Source organism: Lepidothrix coronata, unplaced genomic scaffold, assembly GCF_001604755.1.
Source record: "Lepidothrix coronata isolate B3197 unplaced genomic scaffold, Lepidothrix_coronata-1.0 Scaffold19, whole genome shotgun sequence".
Lineage (NCBI taxonomy): Eukaryota > Metazoa > Chordata > Aves > Passeriformes > Pipridae > Lepidothrix > Lepidothrix coronata.
The window spans coordinates 6,780,003-6,799,497 of NW_016690199.1; the positions used below are offsets into that span (position 1 = coordinate 6,780,003).

Here is a 19,495-nt window from a genome sequence, read left to right on the forward strand (position 1 = left end):
TTGGCAGGGGGGATTGGACTGGATGATCTCCAGAAATCCCTTCCAGCCGTAACGACTCTGTGCTTCCGTGAACACCACCCGCCCCACCTCCCGGTGTCCCCGGAGCAGCCCTGCCCGAGGCAGCGGGTCTGGGCACCGAGGCCGCCTCCTTGCGCTCTCCCGTGGGGTCGTAACCTCTGCATACACGCGCGCGCCCACTCCCCCCGCAGCCCCTGGCGCCGAGGCCACTCGTGGGGCCGGGAGAACCCGATATCGGGACAGCTCCATCCCGGTACCGCTCCGGGCAGGGACAGCTCCCGCCCCCGTGGGACCCTCCGCTCCCGCCGCCGCCGCGCCCACAACTCACCTGCAGGGCCGCCGCCGCGCCGCTTTTAAAGGCACTCCGGGTGGAAACAAGGAGCCCCACTCAATCAGTTCCGCGCGCCGTATCCCCCACGCCAGGCCCGCGCGTTGGGAAGTGAAGCGGGGGTGAAGCCGCTGCTCACTGAGCGCGCAGGAGCCCTTCTTCCACCGTTTCGAGCGGCGGGGAGAGTTCTTCCTTGGGCTGGGGGCTGGAGGAGGACGGAGGGCTGTGAGAGGCAATGGTTCCGGGGGGATGTGTTTCCCAGCCGGGAGGCGTGGTGGCCGTGCCGGCGTGGGGGTGATGCAATGGTGGAGAGCGAGGAGCAAAGGGTGAGGAGGGACGGGAGGGAGTGGGATATAATGGGATGGAGCCGCGGGGATGGACCCTCACGAGCGGGAGGGGGGCTGGCTGGGCAGTCATTGCCGCCCCCGTGAGCGGTGCGAGGCGCTGGGCGCGAAAGGTCTCTGCTGGGCACGTTCCCTCCCTCCCTGTGCGAGGCGTGGATGGGCTGGAGGGCTCTTCCTCTACTCCCTGCGGCCTCCGGGGAGGCGATTTGTCCATCGCCAACGCGTCAGGACAAAATGCCCCGGGAAGGGAAGGACAGGGTGAGATGTCCAGGCCGCAGGAAAATGCGTCCCACCGCAGGAAGGGCAGAGCCGGCCCTGGCCGGGCAGGGTGTGGCAGGGAATACTGCAGGGCTCAGGGAACACTGGCGTGCTGGGTGATTTGGTGCAGACCCGTTGCTGGACAGCAGCTTTGCTCAGAACAGCTGGTGTATAGTAAAGATTCACAGTGGACTTTCTTCAGCTGACAATGGTTGAGTGGCCCTCTTGTCATCTTGAGGAATCATCTTACACGCTCTCATTGTAATTTCATATTTTCATTGGTGTCTGTCATGACTGGGAAGGTAGGTCTTCTATAAAATGCAGCCTGTGTTGGAGTACTTCTCAAGGTGTGTTTCTGTGTGGTACTACCTACTTTAATTTCACTTTTTTGTTTTATTTGCAGGAGGCAAAACAGTTTCCAGGAACGTAAGTGCTGTTAGACTTACTTCCACAGTCTTTCATTTGCTCATGAAAGCTTTTTGTGGACTCCTGTGTTACTGTTGTCTTTGGAAGTCTTGATGTACCTTCATAGGATGTTTGTCATGAAAGAGGTCTTCTTAACATAACATGAAACCCTGCTCTTTAATTCTCGGGTCTCTAACTTACCAAATCAGATTGCAAACAGTGAAAATGATCGTAGGTCTGTGATGGTCATCCGGTGGGACAGAGAGCACTTTTCTGATAACTTTGCCAAGGATTATTTTTGAGCTTTGTCTCACAACGGTTTAATGTTCTGAAATGGCCACAGGAGCCATTACAGATTACCTGCATTGCATAGGTAGACAAGGCACACAAATCTTGGCTTTCAAGTTCACACCATGAAACTGAGGCTTTTAAGTTCATTTTGGATCCTGGTCCCAAATATCCTAATAGCCCATTCTCAAATTCCCATGCACCATTTTTTTACTCCAGATCTGTTTGCCCGTGGTATCTGAGGTGTCTGGGACTTTTAGTTTTCATAATATCACTAAGAAAGTGAGGAAAAAATTCCTGATAAAATGCTGGATATCCAAACATTTTTTTAAATGATTCACAGTTGCATTTATGAATTTCAAAAGATAAAGACCTGTAGTGCACATTACTGAATTCATGGCTTGAATAGGGGCAGTAATGAGGTAAATAGAGATAACTTTTCTGTAGCAGTCAATATGTTTTGCATTTTATAGTCATAATATCTTCGTATCTTCTTGCAGCAACTAGATTACTTTTGTTACTTCCTAATGAAAATGCATCTTCATTTGAGATTCTTTACTCATCTTAAATCCATAATGTTCCAAACATTTTAAAGGGTTCTTTCTGGTTAATGCTTTCCAGTATATGTACTTGGTCTCAGCTGTCATTTCAGCCTTTCTGAGTGGAAGCAATCTATCAGTAGCAATGTCCTTTCAGGGATTAAGTTAAAACACCAAATCACAATCTGTTCTACACCAAAGAAAATTCTTTTTTATATATTTTCTATTTTTTAAAATTTGAAATAAATATAACTGGCATATTTGTACAGAAAGGGTGCGTGTTAATCTTCCTAAACATTTTCTAATATGTGTTTATTCTACACTTTGTTTTCCACTTAAATATCTTGTGCCTATGAAAAAATGGAAAGCACTTATATCCAAATATAAAAAGTTATTAAACTGTAGGAATGCATCAAAGAATTGTTTGATCTGCTTCAAATTAGTTTTTTTTTTAATTACACTGTCAAACTGCAAAAAGTCAAGCTTAAAGGGATTGAGATTAGGTTAAAAATTTAAGTATTACTGGTGAAAGATTAGTCTTTTTTTAGTCAATTATGTAATCTAAATATGGCATCAGAGTTAATAGACTAAGTAAATCACATTAGCAGGTGGATGTATACACTTCTCAGTTTTCTCAGTGTATTCAGCTGAAGCTGAAATAGGGGAATATTGCAGCTGACGGACAAACAAAGCCTTAATCATAGGTGTGTTTTGGTAACCAGCAAGTTACCAAATTGACCTTCCTAAGTTTACTAGGCAGCTGAAGGGCTTTTTACAGTGGCAGTTTAAATATATGCTGTGTAAATATAACCAAGGTTGTGATTAGGCTGATTATTTTGTAGAAGGAAGGCTTTGAAATACTGTGGAACAGCTAAAGCAACTATTACAGGCTTCTGTTTCTTTTTTTTTTCCTGTTACCTCATTTTAACAGCCACAGGTTTTATGATGCTTCCCTGTGTACCTTGTTACTGTGGTATGTTCTTCCTGAATGGATTCGAGATAGTTGCAGTTCCACTTACAGTGTTATTTTTCTGACAGATGGTGTCCTCCTTACATATTCTTAACACTAATTTTCTTCTATGTAAATATGACAAGCTCACTATAACCACAACCATAAAAACTCCCTTCCCGTTTCAAGTTAATGCTTGTTTGTCCTCAGTCCTCAATATTTAAGCAGCACGATGCTTGAATTTTTACCAAAAGAATATTCAGAGCATATATAGTTCTAAAGACCTCATTATTTTGTATAGAGATCTGCTGAGCATGAATAACTTTTGAAAATAAAGATTTTTAAAATAAGGAATTACGCCTCTGCAGTTGAAATGAGTGTTCACACGTGGCAGGTTGATAACAGGTTCACCAGAGCTGTTAGACATAAATAAAACTCTGGGCTTTTTTCAGAGGTTATCTGAAGACAATTTGTAATTTTAGAAAAATCAGAGGGAGAAATTACTGCGATACCATTAATTGCTGTGACACCTTTATGGGAGGTATATGTAGTAAGGTATAAGGTAATTCAGTGCAATCCATGTTACAGGGGTTTCCTGACTTGCTAATTACTAAGAGGTGTTCAATGTATTCTTTAAAATTAAGTACAGCAGAGTTTATTTGTAACATTTTAGAAGATAACTCATAAGCTAAAGACCAAGATTTTTCTGCTGTAGAGTGAAAATAATTTTAATGCATTTGGTAATAGAAACTATGCTTATCTAACATTTTAATGGCATTATTTTACTGTGTTAGTCTACTGTAAACTATGCAGCTGTAGTTTTGCAAAGTCACAGTCACTGATAACTAATAGACTGCTAAGAAACTTTCAGGTGTTATTGTTAATATATAGAACATTATAGTTGTCAGTCTGGGAGAGAAGCCCATTTAGGGAGGCATGGGCACGCTCTGTGGTAGGAAGCTGCAGTGATCAAGGAATATGTTGGACATAGGAGGACTGCTGTGTTATTAGTCTCATCCAACACTTCATTTTAAGCCTTCTCCTATTATTTTTCATGAGTATTTCTGAGAAACACATAGTTCTGCAAATTTACAGCCTCTTACTGACCCAAGGATTCTTTAGAAAGCAGCATTTCTCACTAATCATCAGTGTGTTTGTGACCTGTGCAGGAAGGCCATAAAGAAGATGACTAAGCTTTTGTCTTGTATATCCTTCTTTGGGCTGAAGTACTCTATTACATATACTAAGACAAAATTCAGTATCATAGCTCATCATTCAGAATTTGACAGGGTATCAGTGCAGGAAAATTAACTAATCAGGAATCAGATAACCTCTACCAATTGTTCTGGGTTGCTCTGGATCGTACATATATTCAATTACTTTTTCTTTTGCCAGGAATTTGACTTTGAAAAGGTGTTCTAGTGTTAAATATGTAGACAAACAACATGAACAGCGATCTCTAAATTTATTTGTTACTCCTGTTAGTCTCAGTCCATTTCTGTATGAAACTGAAGCTCATTGTGTTAATATCTCCACATTTATCAATTCGATGTGAATAGAATTTGGTATGGGGTCAGTATAGTGTTTATATTCTTATTCTGCTCATCTAATCTTCAAGACTTACACAAAAGAGTAAAACACAATGCTTTTTGCCCTACAGTTCTCCTTGTTGTTGCTGCTGTTTTGAATCTACAAGCCAAAGAATTGGATAAATTTAGTTGTAACTAAACAGATCTTTGTGCAGTCTGGCACAATGGCTGATAGTCTGAACTGTGATTTGAAGTCTCTGAGTCCTCTTCAGCTGTTTGAAAGAGTAACTGAACAAGGAGAGAAAGTCAGAGCATTGAAAGCAGGAAAAGCACCAAAGGTATTTTCAATTTCGTGTTTTGAACCTATTCTTTTTCGGTTTAGGTCTGTCTTTGAGTGTTGAAGAATATGATTGTTCTGAGATCTATTTTGCACTGTGATAAGAAAAATTCATGTTAAAAATTATTTATGTCCATTTCATGAACTGTGGCATACCTGGAGCAAGAGCAAATTTTTTACTCTTCTAGTAAGAACATAGGCTTAGAAGTCTGCTTCAACCAGTTGCCATGCTATGTGACAGGATCCAAATAAATTTATATTACTTCCATTCTTCCCTGGTTTTAGATGCTTCATGCAAATCTTTTTCTCCAAGCATTATTGTAAGCATCAGCAAATATGTCTTCCTGTAACTGCACTGACAGTCTCTGGTTAATCTCCCCTAAATTTAGTAATTTGCCATTACTTTTAAGTTCCTTATTCTGTCCTCACTGTGTTGGCAAAGAGAGCTCAGTTTTAATACAGGCTCTCTTAGTGTTATTGCCTGAGGGAGTAAGCCTTGAAAAGTGGGAGTCAAATAAAGTGTTGCTCTGTTTATTGCTTGCATGAGATTTTACAGTACCTTTATATTAGAAGGGTCATAATCATAACTTTTTGTTCGAGTTTGTCTTCAAATCTGTCAATGAATTGTAATGAATAAATTATTTCCAGGTGAGCCACTAAAAGCATTGTAAAGTAAATTAGATAATAATTTATATTTCATTTAAATATCTTAGAAGCTTATGCTTAAAATGTTTTAAATAAAGACTTAGAGTTTGTGAGTGATGCAATTCAAGTCAAAGCATGGATGCAGGATTTTGATGGGTTAAGATATTAATATAATTGTCTATTTTAAGTATGGTAAGCAGTTCTTTTTTTCCTTTATTCAGGATGAAATTGATGCAGCAGTAAGGATGCTATTATCATTAAAACTGTCATATAAAACAACAACAGGACAAGATTATCAGGCAGGCTTGCCTCCAAAAGATCTTGTATTAATAAACAATGGTACAACTAAAGAAGAGGATGAGGATTTGGTAGATCCCTGGAATGTGCAGACGTCAAACGCTAAAGGCGTGGATTATGACAAGCTCATAGGTATAACTCTTCCTTCACTGCTACTAAGGAATTTATGTAAAGTGATCCTAATGACCACAGAATCAGCAAGGCATCATAACACATCCTGATCAATACCATCATAGGTAACATTTAATTTATGTCTAATCTTAGCATTCCCATGTCTGAAGAATTTGCTGTAGAAGATGAAAATGTCCTAGGTGGGGATTTCCTATGAAGGACTTAAAAACTTTGCAAAGAACTTTCGGGTTCAAAATAATGTTTTACTTGCAGTTGGATTTTTGGCATAAGGACTATTATTAGAAGTTGTGTTAATGAAGACACTGTGACTGAGTATCTGCATCTTCAGTGGCTGTTATGCAGAAGAGCTAGAGCCTAGATCATTTTAGCCAGGCTGTAGGATTCTTTCTGCCATCTCTTCATATCCCTTATGAATTAGGGAATGCAGGAATGATCCAAAACTAATGCAGAAGTTTATTAAGTATAATGACTTCTTCAGAAGACACACTAGCATGCAGCCAAGTGCTGGCTGGAATGGAGGAGTTGCAGCTCATTCAAAAACATGCAGTGTAATGGAAAATGTTTTAGACAGGAGTGTTACAAAACTTGCAAAGTTTTGTAATTTAAGAAACAGAGGTTTAGTTAGTTTCCTCATTGGTTTTACAGTTTGCTGTTTTAATAGCTTGTTTGAGTCTAGCATAGAAACAAGTGAGAGAGCTATTCATTATTTTTTCTATTTTTCCTTTTTTTTTATTATTGTCAATTTTCAATTCACATTTAGTACCTCAGTTGTACATTGCTGAGGTCTGCTTAGTAGCTTGTTTCTGACAACAGAGCATACACCCTTACGTGGCAGTAACCATGTATTTGCTTTTGGAAGCACAGTTGCTTGTGTCAGCATTCCTTTAACTGATGTTTATTGTAAGATCATATCAAATGTATGTGCATGTTGGCTTAGTCTGCAGAAGGTAACAGGAGAAAGAAAAAGTTGGAAAGGGAGAAGTGTGCAAAGAAAAATGTAGGTTAGTGGGAGAGAGATAAAAAAATATAATTATTAGAATCTAGAAGTGGGCAAGATCTGTCATCCTCTTGCTACGTGCATAGGAGTTACAGAGAAGGGGGTTTGTTTTCTTGGGAGAAGGGTTCTGAGTCTTTTAGAAAAGGAAGAAGAGTAGAATACTTGTGTTGGCACAATCTCATGATCATCCTGCAAATGACCATCGTGATTTCACTGTAAATCAGTTCATGCCCTTTTTTAGCTGTGTATATGTGTGTATGTATTTTGATATTCCCTAGAGTGGTGGGTTAACCTAAAGGGTTTTTACTCATTTTTTGCTAATTTGGCGAATTTGTTAGATGAGTCGTTTTGCTTCTTCTAAGTGATGTGTTGGAAATTTTTGAGAGTAGAATGCTAGCCTAGCCACTTAGCAAAGTGAAGGAGTTGCTGCTTGTTATTCATAAAGCTATTTAGGAAGGCAGATTCTTTGTGAATAGAGAGCCTAAAATGTTTTGAACGTTCAAATAGGACGAAATAGGTCATGAAAAACTACCCATTTTCTTAACAGGAAAGATGAAGATGGGCAAAGAAAAGGAAGTTGTGCAATCTGGGAATGTTTAATAAAGTTATTTAGGCATTTCCAGTTGAATGTTCTATATATCAGAGAGCATTTAGTCACTCTTTACTACAGTATGCAAAGATTTCTAGGATGGCTAGTCCCAGTTAATCTGGGATATTCTCATGTTTTCTATTTCTGTAAGATTAGCCTTTTAGCACAGTTGCTATTGTGCTGAATCAAACATTTTCATGCTCATTTGGTCTCTTTTTAGCATTCATCCAGATTATAATTATTTTTTCCATTTTGTAACACATTTTATTTGATAGGAAGAACTTCATTCAGTAATTAAGGCTTACTTAGGAGAAGCAGATATGTTAACACTCGAAAAACATAGGGATTAAAGTTGTCTTTGCTGAATCGCGTATCAACATTTATGGTTTTTAGTGACATTTATTTTAATGGCTCCGTGGATGAGCCAGTGCTTCCCTTTTATGATATCCTGCTTGACTCACCTGGAGTGAATGAAAAGTTGTAAGCAGGAACTTGTTTCCCATTGCATAATGCTGTAGACACCATGATGAGCGGTATGGTTGACACACCTGAGGGACAGGATGCCATCCAGAGGGTGCTGGACAATTTTGGGAAGTGGGTCCATGTGAACCTTATGAGGTTCAATGCAGCCACGTGTAAGGCCCTTGCACCTGAGTCGGGGCAATCCCAAGCACAAATACAGGCTGGGTAAAGAATGAATTGAGAGCAGTCCTGAGGAAAAGGATTTGAGGGTGTTGGTAGATGAAAAGCTGGACATGACCTGGTGCTGTGCACTTGCAGCGTAGAAAGCTCAACAGCATCCTGGGCTACATCAAAACCAGCGTGGCCAGGAGGTCGAGGGAGGTGACTCTGCCCCTCTGCTCCTCGTGAGACTCCACCTGGGGTACTGCATCCAGCTCTGGAGCCCTCAGCATAGGAAAGACATGGACCTGTGGAGCAGGGCTGATCAGAGGGCTGGAGCACCGATTCTGTGAAGACAGGCTGAGAGAGTTGGGGTTGTTCAGCCTGGAGAAGGCTCCAAGGAGACCTTATAGCCCCTTCTAGTACCAAAAGGGGCTACAAGAGAGATGGAGAGGGACTGTTTACAAGTGCTTGGAGTGACAGGACAAAGGGAAGTGGTTTCAAACTGAAAAAGGTTAGATATTGGGAAGAAATCCATTACTGTGGGAGTGGTGAGGCACTGGCACAGATTGCACGGAGAAGCTATGCAGAGAGAAGCAGGTTGCACGGAGAAGCCCCATCCGTGGAAGTGTTCAAAGCCAGACTGGATGAAGCTTTGCACAACCTGATCTAGTGGAAGGTTGGAGGTTGGACTAGATGACCTTCAAAGGTCATACAATCACAGAATGGTTTGTGTTGGAAGGGACCTTAAAGACCATTTCTAGCCTCCCTGACATGAGCAGGGACACCTTCCACTAGACCAAGTTGCTCAAAGCCCCATCCAGCCTGGGCTTGAAGGCTTCCAGGAATGGGGCATCCACAACTTGTCTGGTCCATTCCAACACAAACCATTCAATGGTTCTGTGATAATATGCCTAATTTTACCTCACATTTAGTAATTAATTCCTACTAACTTCAAGTTTAATGACTATATACAAAGCCTTGTAATAACAGGTACTTCTCAAATAAATTGAAACAGGCACAGAGGGTCTGGAACAGCAGAAATGCTTATGTCCAAGTTGATCTTCAAATTAGATGCATCACCACTCTTCTTCTCTGTCAAGACTGAGTCAGTCTTTCAGTGTGGATTTCTGATTTTTGTTTGTGAAAGGCTGCAGTGAATAGTTTAAATAACAAAACGAAAAACCAGTTCACATAACAAATTTAAACACACATCCCCATTTTCAGCCAGAGTGTAGGAGAGGAACTGCTTCTTCCATGCAGACATGTGTCTTATAACCATGAAATTTGCTAATGTAATCTCTCTTTAATAAGGTAGTTGGAATAGGTGGATCTGGGTATTTGGTACATAAAAGATTCATCTTTACATCCAGAGTCTCTGTTTTGTTCTCTTAAATACTTTGGCATTTCCAATAATTATTAGTGCAATGTTGAATAGTTCTAATGCTGAATAGAGCAGAATAGTAGCAAAGAGTAGATTTTTGTATGGATTTTTTTTAACAAGCTCAAGTTATAGAACATTGACCTGCTTATTACAGTCCAAGAATTATTGAGAATAGGAAAAATACTGCTATTTCACTCTATCACAATCTTTCCTTAACCACCAAGTTGTAAGTCTTACTTGATTGCCATGAAGAGCATTATGCACTACTTTTGCAAGGTTCTTGAGGGGACCAGTGTCTGTAATCATATACATATTAAAGAAGAATTGAGTTTGCAGAAGGGTTTGGGGTTGGGAAGTGAAAGACCATGTGGTCTGAGCAGAAAATTTAGACGTCAAGAGAAAAATATTCAGAGCCTCAAAGGCATTTTCATCCTATGACTTAGAGTGGCCAAGTTATTGACCTAAATGTGTTTCCTTAGCATGGTTTTTTGCTTGGAATATCAATACTTCTGCTGTAAGGAGATTACAATTGTAATAATTCATGGATGGAGCAATATTACATGTGAATGGACTGGGCCTCCTAGCATAGAGTTAGTACTGGAGATGTCTGTTGGGACTTCAAGCAAGAGTCAGGAAAATCTAGCCATTTTACCTGAGACTTGAAGAAGGAGATGTGTTTTTAACTTAACCTGCATTGGTATGCCATTGGTAATCCAAAATCTGTAGCGATGCTGTGCTTATTTTTATTTTTTTTTAACATTTTATGATTATAGTTCGATTTGGCAGCAGTAAAATCGACACAGATCTGATCAATCGAATAGAAAGAGCTACTGGGCAAAAACCTCACCACTTTCTACGTAGAGGAATCTTTTTTTCTCACAGGTAAGTTTTTCTTGTATTAAAATTTTGGCCTGTGGCAGGCAGCACATTTCAGATAAGTGCATGAGCATGATTTGGGGCACAGCCTCCACCAGAGGTCAGCCAAGCTGGTTGTTTGAACCTATCTGGGAAATGATTCCTAGCTGGTTTACTAGGCCTTAGAGGTTATTATCCAATGAAGTAATTTTAAAACTTGCGCAATTTTCATTTTAATTTCCAACATTAAATTTTAATTTTTAATTTAATTTTTCTTTGAGGGCTTTTTTTTTCCCTGTGGGGACTGAGGGAGATAATGCTTTTCTGAAATTAAAAATGAGGAAACTTGAACTTTATTTCTAGGACACTCAACATACTATATTTTATTTATAAAATTGTTTGGCTTTGAAAGCACTCAGATTTTGAGTAGAAGCTTTTTGCTGTGGATGTTTCTTCCTAAACAGTTGTATTGCTTTTTCTCTGTTCCTTCTTTAGAGATATGGACCAAATACTCGATGCTTATGAAAATAAGAAGTCCTTTTACCTCTATACAGGCAGAGGGCCATCCTCTCAGGCAATGCATGTTGGTCATCTTATCCCATTTATGTTCACAAAGTAAGCCATTTCTACCATTTGTATTAATCAAAGCATTTTTTTCTGAAGGAAACATTGAACATGGTTTAGGAAACTGCCAAAAGGATACATTGCAAGGAGATCTGATTATGTGAGGTGAATATTAAATGAACTCAATTCAGTCTTACTTTTTCACTAAAGTGATCATAATCCCTGCATCACCATACAGCCCTTTTCCTTGTTCCCTTAGCCCCGTGGCACTCCTTAGAATTTTTGTTGTTCTTAAACACAAGGTGGTGATGAGACTCAGTAACATTACTCTGTAATGTGTGTGGTGCCTGCCGCAGCAGGACACAGAGACATGGGGCTCAAAAAGCTAAAGCCTTTTTGAATTTTGGTTGCATGACAAGTGGTGACTGCTGTCATATGTACAGGAAACAATAAGTGCGAGGCTTTTTTCCAGGTAAAATGTCATTATAATCTCCATAAAATGTTTCATGTGCTCACATAAACATAATTGCATATGCATACAAAGGAAAGAGAATCAGATCTCTTCATATATTTTTTGTTTAAATGTATAAAAATGTTTTATCTGTGTGACTTACATCTTTAACTTATTTTGAGATAAAATCTCTCTTCTTCTATTAGGTGGCTGCAAGAAGTATTTGATGTTCCCTTAGTTATACAGTTAACTGATGATGAGAAATACCTTTGGAAGGACATGACAGTTGAGAAAGCATATGAATATGCTAAAGAAAATGCAAAAGACATCATCGCATGTGGTTTTGACATCAATAAAACGTTTATATTTTCAGATTTAGACTATTTAGGGTAAGTATAAATTTCTTTAGGGCGTTGTAATGAAAAAAAAGATGTCTGGATTTTCCCTCCGACTCTGACAGCCAGCAATGTTTTAATAAATGTATCTAAATTTGAAAGCTTCAAGGCAAGTGTTATGACACTTAAAATAGAAACATATTATTTTTTCTGCTGTCTTAACTTTTTATACGTACTACTGTCATTCTCCTGAATAACATATGAACAAATACTTGTGTGTGCAGTGCTTAAATTATGAAAAATGTATTAAACCAGTTAAAGTGAAAATACCTAAACCACCAAGAAACTTCCAGATTGTTGTTTGGTTGTTTTTTTTTTAAGATGGCATCAAAATCTTTCAGGTGCATTTACACTTTATCTGCATTAACAGAAGGCATTGCAACAACTTTTTGTGGTCAATTATTTTAATAATACAGCATGAAAGATCATTCAGTAAAGTTTAAAGAAGACTTAAGAAAAATAAATTATTATTGAACACTGCCATCTCAGAAGGAGGAAGTTGTGTGGCAGAGTTCAGAACTGAATCTGTGGGCTTTGCTCTTCCATGTGGGGTGATGAGCTTCCTTAAAGACTTGGATGAGAGAATATATGTNGCTGTGTAATGTACAGCACCAGAACGTGGAGCCTACAAAGCAGTTTTGTGTCTTTTCACCCCCCTGAGTTTCCTGTCTTAGCAAAGTTGCTTTAACACTTGACTCAGTGGCTGAAGGAGGGCAGGTGAGAACTGCTGTTTCTTTTCCTTTAGCTCCTCAACAGAAGTTAGAAAGGAAGAAGTTGCAGAGCTACTTTTGATTTGGAAATGCTGCTGCTGTGTTTAGTGACAGAGAAAGTCCAGCCAGGGAACTTATCCTGTAGAAAATTAGAATCTGGAAGATTTGAGCTACTGTTCCTTCAGGCAGCATCAGTGTCTTGTATGAGATACACACTGAGGATACCAAGCAACACAGAAGACATGATCTCTTTAAGTTCCCTGAGTTCATAGAGAACCATAAGTAAACTTCAGGCTCCGTGAGGCATTTTGGCACCATTTCCAAATCTAAATATTTCTGGATTTAGACAGTTACTCATGAAAAAAAATATTTGTAGTAAATGTTGGGGAAAGGGAAGAACAAATTAAACTTTCAAGGGTTAAAATTCCTGTTTGTAAAAAATTCTCTAATTATTATCTTAATGGGCCACAAAAAGTCTGAAACTATGAGATTTAATCCTGCAGGTTTTTTGACATTCTCATCTTTTGTAGTCAAAGTTTCTACATCCACTTTTTTGCTCTTCTCATTTTATTTTTCCACTTTTTTTTTTCCATAGGACAAGTCCTGGATTCTACAAAAACATTGTCAAGGTTCAGAAGCATGTTACCTTTAACCAAGTGAAAGGAATCTTTGGCTTTACAGACAGTGATTGCATTGGTAGGAAATCAAATGAGTTACAAGAAGCAATGCTTACTTTCACTTTTGATGGAGCTATTTTAAGTAATAGTTTAAGGAGATTAGTACTGCATTCATGAAAGAGGCAGAAAAATCAAGAAGATCATGTTTCTAGGCTGATTCTGATTCTGTGATATTATTGTAATTCCTTCAGAATAGAAAATCTTTACAGTGAAATTTCTAGCATGATATTTACCTTTTTGGCCTTAGTAACAGCAAAACACTGGTGTTGAAGGGTTTGAAATAGAGAGCTACTTTTTCTTTTTTGGTTTTTGTTACAGTGACTGCAGCTGTAGTCAGTTATGTCTCCTAGAAATTTCTATGCCAAATTTTCAGAAAAAGTTTCATTAATACACATAGGCATATACATAGATGAAAAAGTGTTAGGGAGCACTGAAAAGCCTAATTATCAAGGTGCTGGGTAACTGCTGTCTTCCATTTACTTCACTACAATTACAGATTTCTGTCACTTTGGCAAAAAAAAAAAGATTCTATGTAAAGATGTCATTGAATCCTTGGTGTTCCTGAGCACTAACATCATTTTTGTTCAGTAGTTATGCCAGTGACAGCTTTTCAGCCTTCCCTGTAACCAAGGATGAGATTTCTACGTGTTTTAACAGTTTCATAAAAGTTGGTATCGTGATAATGACTTCATTACATGTTTGCAAAGTCTGCTATTTGCTCTCTCTTCTGACAGGATTTTGTTCAGGGAAGGATATTGGCCATTCTGTGATTAAGCACTGTATAAAAAAGAAAAGTAGACACATCTGAGATGCTTCCTGAGTCCAATGTGAATATAGCAACGATTCTAAGGTCTTAGAGGGAAGCTTGCCTGATAAGTGACTCTGTAACCATTCTCTCACAAAGAGGAAAAAAAAGCAGGTCTGAGTGGTGACATAGTCAACTGTATTTCTGGAAAGGGTAGATAGTTCAATGATGAAGAGAGTATGCAGTGATGAACTATTTCTGAAATCTTTGTGGTCACATCTTGCCTTTTGTCATTGGTTTCTATGTCAGTTGAAGGTTTGTTGACATCACAAAAGGTAAAGAGGAGAAAGTTTCCTCATATAAGGCAACATTGCTTGATAAAGATAGATCTTGGTCTTCAAGTGAGTATCCAGATGGTTCACTTGTGCATTTTACATATTTCAAAAAGCTCTCTCTATTTATCACAGCTTATGTTGGCTGATTAGCTTTTCCAAACATGCTGTTTTCTAGGTAAGATCAGCTTTCCTGCTATTCAAGCTGCCCCATCCTTCAGTTCATCATTTCCACAGATCTTCAATGGCAAGGAGAACATTCAGTGTCTTATCCCATGTGCTATCGATCAGGTAAGAAAACCATATTATTTGATTAGGTTTTCATGAATTTGGTTTTGTAATGTACCATTGAAGTTTCCTGGTGATATCTCAAAGCATCTGTAAAACATTCCTGCAAGCACCTTTCTGGGATAGAAACTGGAAGATCTAAAAGATGAGAAGACGAAGGCTTAACCCAACAATCGTGTATTCATGCATTACTACTTTTTGCCACTCTTGGATCTCTCTTGATCTCTACTCAATTCACACTGAGCTGACATCTATGAAAGCAAAGACAGTAACATCTATGCAAAAGCATACTAACATGGTGGTAGGAAGAAACTTTTGTCCATCTCCATGGTAGCTAGGACAAGATGGAATAAGCTCAACTGGCAGCATAAGATTTCTGGTGAACCATGGGGAAAAACTTTCTCTCAGTAAGAATAAGGAAGCATTGAAATAGTTTGCCAGAAAGGCTGCAAAACCCTAACAATTCAGATCTGGAAGATCTGGGGAGCTGGAAGAACACAAATGACAGTAATAGAGTCTTTAAGTAAGTACTGTTTCTAGGAATCAAATCCTGCACTGTCTGACTCTTTAGCTATGTTAGTCACAGGGACAGTCACTGGAAGATGGTGTAAGCATATTCACCAGCCACAATATTATGTAGTAATATCACAGTTGATTTAAGTCACATCACTGTGACAGAGCATAGCACTGCCAGCTTCATCACTGATTTAGTTCAGATTCTCTACTGGTTATTAAAATGCTTTGGGAGGAAGCTTCCATCTTAGTCTGCATCCATCTCCAGGCGTACTAAGCATAGTTTCCACAACTATTTGAATTCATGTAGAACTTTGTAAACATGCCTATTACTTGAGGGAATCAGAGTGTACAGCAAAACTATGGAAAAGAAAAAAAGGAATTTTGTTTTTTGTTCCTCTGAATGTACTAGATTGGAAGTAGGTTCTGAAACATTTCATGGCTTGGTCAGTTTTTGGTTTTTTGGCGTCACCTCTTAAGGCCTGAATGAGTCAGCACTAATCAGTTTTCAGAGTATATTTTTCAACTTTATTCTGTGCTTTTACTGTTTTAGGATCCTTATTTTAGAATGACACGGGATGTAGCACCTAGAATTGGACAGCCTAAACCAGCCTTACTTCACTCAGTCTTCTTCCCAGCCTTACAAGGAGCCCAGACCAAAATGAGTGCTAGTGACCCAAATTCCTCCATCTTCCTCACTGATACACCCAAACAAATCAAGACAAAGGTAAGGACCTGCAAAACCTGATAGCACAATGCTTTATAACAAAAAGGAGTGGTGGTCATAGAATCATTTAGGTTCAACCATAAACCTAACAGTGCCAAGTCCACCACTAAACCATGTCTCTAGGTACTGTATAAATATAAATAGTCTTCAGTTTCATCCAAAGCAAGTGCTGCAGATTTTGGCCCACAGCTCCTAAAGACAATGCTCTCTCTACCTGACACTCCCTTGATGTCCTTGCCAGTTGTCTGACATTACCTTCAGTGGTCCTCACAGTTACAGCAGTTTTTTAGTGTTTTATTTGAACATATCTGAATCCTTTTTCCCATACATTTCATGGCAAAGCATCTTCAGGAATTGGCCAAGTTATGCAAATTTAGCTAGACTATCAAATATGATCTTTTGCCTTGCCAGCTAGTCTGACAGTACAAACATTATGTTTGTTTTTCTGGTGTCTGCAGAGCAGTGGTGTAAGAATAAGAGCTGTGGAGACTCCTGCTCTTAATATAAATATTATGTTGCCATAGTTTTGAAATCTAACAGACCATAATGTAAACCAATAAACAGCTCTTTCTCTTGACTTCCTCTCCATGCTGGGAGCACCAAACCTTGCACAGTGTCAGTTCCAACACAGGTCAGACCTTTCCTGCTGCTTGGGAATCTACTTCTGCCAATTCACAAATAAATATTATGTTGAATTGAGTTTTAGAAGGGATATTTTCTCCTATCTGAGTGTATTCCTAGTGCCTTTTCTAGTTCAAAGGAAGATCCCTCTTGTCTGATGTCAGAGGATTAGTTTGTAAAAGATTCATCTGTGTTTTGGTATTTAAAGAAAAGGAAAATCAGTCTTTGGGAGAGGATTTATAGACATGATACCCAGACATGAAATAACTGTCAAAACAAGAAGAAAAGATGTATATGTAGTTTCTTCTGGAGAGGCTTGGATTAGTTCTTTTATGGTTGACAAACCTGTGTATAGATCAGATTCTTCTACAGCCATCTATGATGATTCATTCTCTTTGGTAGAAACTGACTAAACAGTACTGTTTTGAAGAATTGTTGTTCTTCATGTGTTTGGATTGTAAGATTATAATAATTCCAGTTTATTTGCACAGTTACAGAGTTGCTTTAAAAAAAAAAAAAGCTGTAATTTCACAATATAGAATACATGGTTAATGGTAATATTGGTAATGTTCTTCCATGTGTTTTTTCCTGGCAAGTAGCTTGTAATCTGCAGAGATCCAAGATGCTTCATGTCCAGTTCATAAGTCCTAATTCTACTGTCTTTAAACTACTTGAAAAAATAACAAAATAATCCTAGCTACTTAGATTATAAAAGGTATAAAGAAAAATCGTGAACATGATGAAAACTGTTGAGTAATGAAGGACAAACTGAGATTTATTTCAGCCTCTGAAGCCCATGAGAAACGAGTCTTTATGGAAATAGAGCTTGAGTGAAAGACCAAATATTGTTTTGGGCAATAAATAAAAAAATAGAGTATGAAAGGTGACTTCTGGTCATGGATGAAGGTTGAAGAGAGGGTGGTGCTGCTGCATAAAAAAAATTTACTGCATGCAGCGTTTTTCAGGTTACTGGTACATTGCTAAGTAATGAAGTTCTGAACTTATAGGTAATATAAGATGAAAAATTACTATATATTGGGAAAGGCTGAGAAGCTTCTGGGTAATCCAAGGAGATGAATGGCAACATTTTAATAAACTATTCTTATTCCACCTATCAGCAAATTACAGCTCAATTACTTGTTAGTTTTCCTGGAAAGTGCTATTTAGATTCTACATCTGTAGATGTATTCAAGCATTCAGGGAAATTCTGTGCAAAAAAATCAGTGAAATACTGTAGGTAACTCATTGAAACCCTCAGTCAATTAGTAGGTGGCAGAATATGTTAAAAAAAATGAACTTGAAATAATATAAGAAATATTTTGTGTAAAACAACAATGTGCCTTCACCTGATAGAGAGGAAAAACTGTGGAGATGAGGAACATTGAAAAAAGTTCATACAGACTTAAAATCTACTAAGGAGAGAGGTCAATTCAGAACAGTATGTAAAAACTTGGTTTTATAGATGCTGAGACAGCTATTCAGGCTGTCTTACAACATAAGAATAGATGTAATGTGGCAGATGGCAGTTCACTTTCTTAAAATATTCATCAGTGCATCATTTTTGATTGTAATTTGTTGCCACAAGACATCATCTGTAACATGGTGGTTAGAGAGATTCAAAAAAGTGCAAAAAATCACTAGACAGTCACACAGATAGTAGGAATATTCATAAATTGTAAATATATAGCAGCTCCTAGATACCAGAACTAAAAACAAAATCTACTTCGTATGCAAATGTGTTTCTTGGCAGGTTGATTATGCTATCTCAAAAGATACAAGAACCAAATGAAAGCTCAGCATATGTTCAAAAAATAATTTTTTCCCTCCTCTAAGTAATTTATTCTCTTTGAATTTGTAGGAAGATTAGCATCCTCAGAATTCTACTTATGTATAAATGTATAAAATAGGCTGGTGTCCTCAGAATTTACCGAGGATGGGATTAGCAAGTACATCTGTTCACCAGTACAGTTCATCTGCCTATAGGAAACTGCTTAAAAAGAGAGGCAGGATGTCAGCAAGTATTCCATTTTTAGGCTGAGCAATAGGGCATTGGTCTGATTTTAGGCATTCCAGACAGAGTTTTGTAATCTTTGCTTTCTCTTGCTTTCCTTTTATAGCAAAAGAGGAGATTAGGTTCTCTCTAGGATTTCTTCAGAATTTTCCATGCCTCCTTCATCCTTTCAAAATTAATTTCTTGATGAAGTAAATACCTTTTCTTACATGAAGTACGTTTCCTGTGAGCACAAATTCTGTCCAACAGACAACAGCTTCAGCAAAAGGGACTTAAAACTTTTTAGACTGAATCTTGAGTGGATTATTTTTAATTTTCACTTCATTTTTGTACTGGTTATTCAGTCTGAGGTATGTGTGTGTAGCCATTTTTCCCTGATGGGTTCTGATGATGTCCTTTTTTCAGTCCTGAGGCTCTGCATTATCTTGTCCCAATCACCCTTCAGTTAGTCCTTAATACAGAATCTGGAGGATCATGATACACCTCTGTTTACAGTAAAGTAATCCAGAATTTAATAGAAATTATACCATAGCATCATCATATTGTTTCAGATTAACAAGCATGCCTTCTCTGGAGGCAGAGATACTATTGAGGAGCACAGGAAGTACGGAGGGAACTGTGACGTTGATGTGTCTTTTATGTACCTGACATTCTTCCTGGAAGATGATGACAGGCTCGAACAACTGAAGCAGGTAAGTAGCCAAATTGAAGATAGTGCTGTTCATTCCCTACTGTGAGGACAAAGCTGTAACCTCAGCCCTCAACAAAGCTGTGACTGAGTCCTCCTGTGAACCTTCTCCAGGAAGGTAATTCTGGTGTTACTCTTGTTCTCTCTATCCCTCGCAAGCGTCAATATTAGTATTTGTTTGTTTGCAATGTTCTTTCTCACAGGCCAATCTATCTCTTCTTAAAAAAAAAAAAAAAAAAAAAAAAAAAAAAAAAAAAA

At 38.5% G+C, this 19,495-nt stretch overlaps 2 protein-coding genes across 5 annotated transcripts in view; one reads left to right on the plus strand and one right to left on the minus strand.

Moving 5' to 3' along the window:
* The window catches only part of WDR25 (WD repeat domain 25), an 87,093-nt gene extending 86,649 nt beyond the window's left edge, over positions 1-444 (minus strand). For both annotated transcript variants that reach the window (XM_017807625.1, XM_017807624.1), the window contains exon 1: positions 347-444. The gene's annotated coding sequence lies outside the window, so the exon portion shown is untranslated. The remainder of the gene's footprint in view (positions 1-346) is intronic.
* A 173-nt stretch (positions 445-617) lies between these two features.
* The window catches only part of WARS (tryptophanyl-tRNA synthetase), a 21,766-nt gene continuing 2,888 nt past the window's right edge, over positions 618-19,495 (plus strand). The window contains exons 1-11 of one of the 3 annotated variants that reach the window (XM_017807533.1): positions 618-672; positions 1,352-1,374; positions 4,790-4,996; positions 5,862-6,069; positions 10,434-10,542; positions 11,011-11,130; positions 11,737-11,919; positions 13,231-13,331; positions 14,568-14,680; positions 15,744-15,917; positions 19,101-19,241. In XM_017807533.1, the coding sequence (XP_017663022.1) occupies positions 4,883-4,996; positions 5,862-6,069; positions 10,434-10,542; positions 11,011-11,130; positions 11,737-11,919; positions 13,231-13,331; positions 14,568-14,680; positions 15,744-15,917; positions 19,101-19,241 (1,263 nt within the window). In that variant the 5' untranslated portion in view covers positions 618-672; positions 1,352-1,374; positions 4,790-4,882. The remainder of the gene's footprint in view (positions 673-1,351; positions 1,375-4,789; positions 4,997-5,861; positions 6,070-10,433; positions 10,543-11,010; positions 11,131-11,736; positions 11,920-13,230; positions 13,332-14,567; positions 14,681-15,743; positions 15,918-19,100; positions 19,242-19,495) is intronic. The other 2 variants (XM_017807534.1, XM_017807535.1) reach the window with 2 other exon arrangements.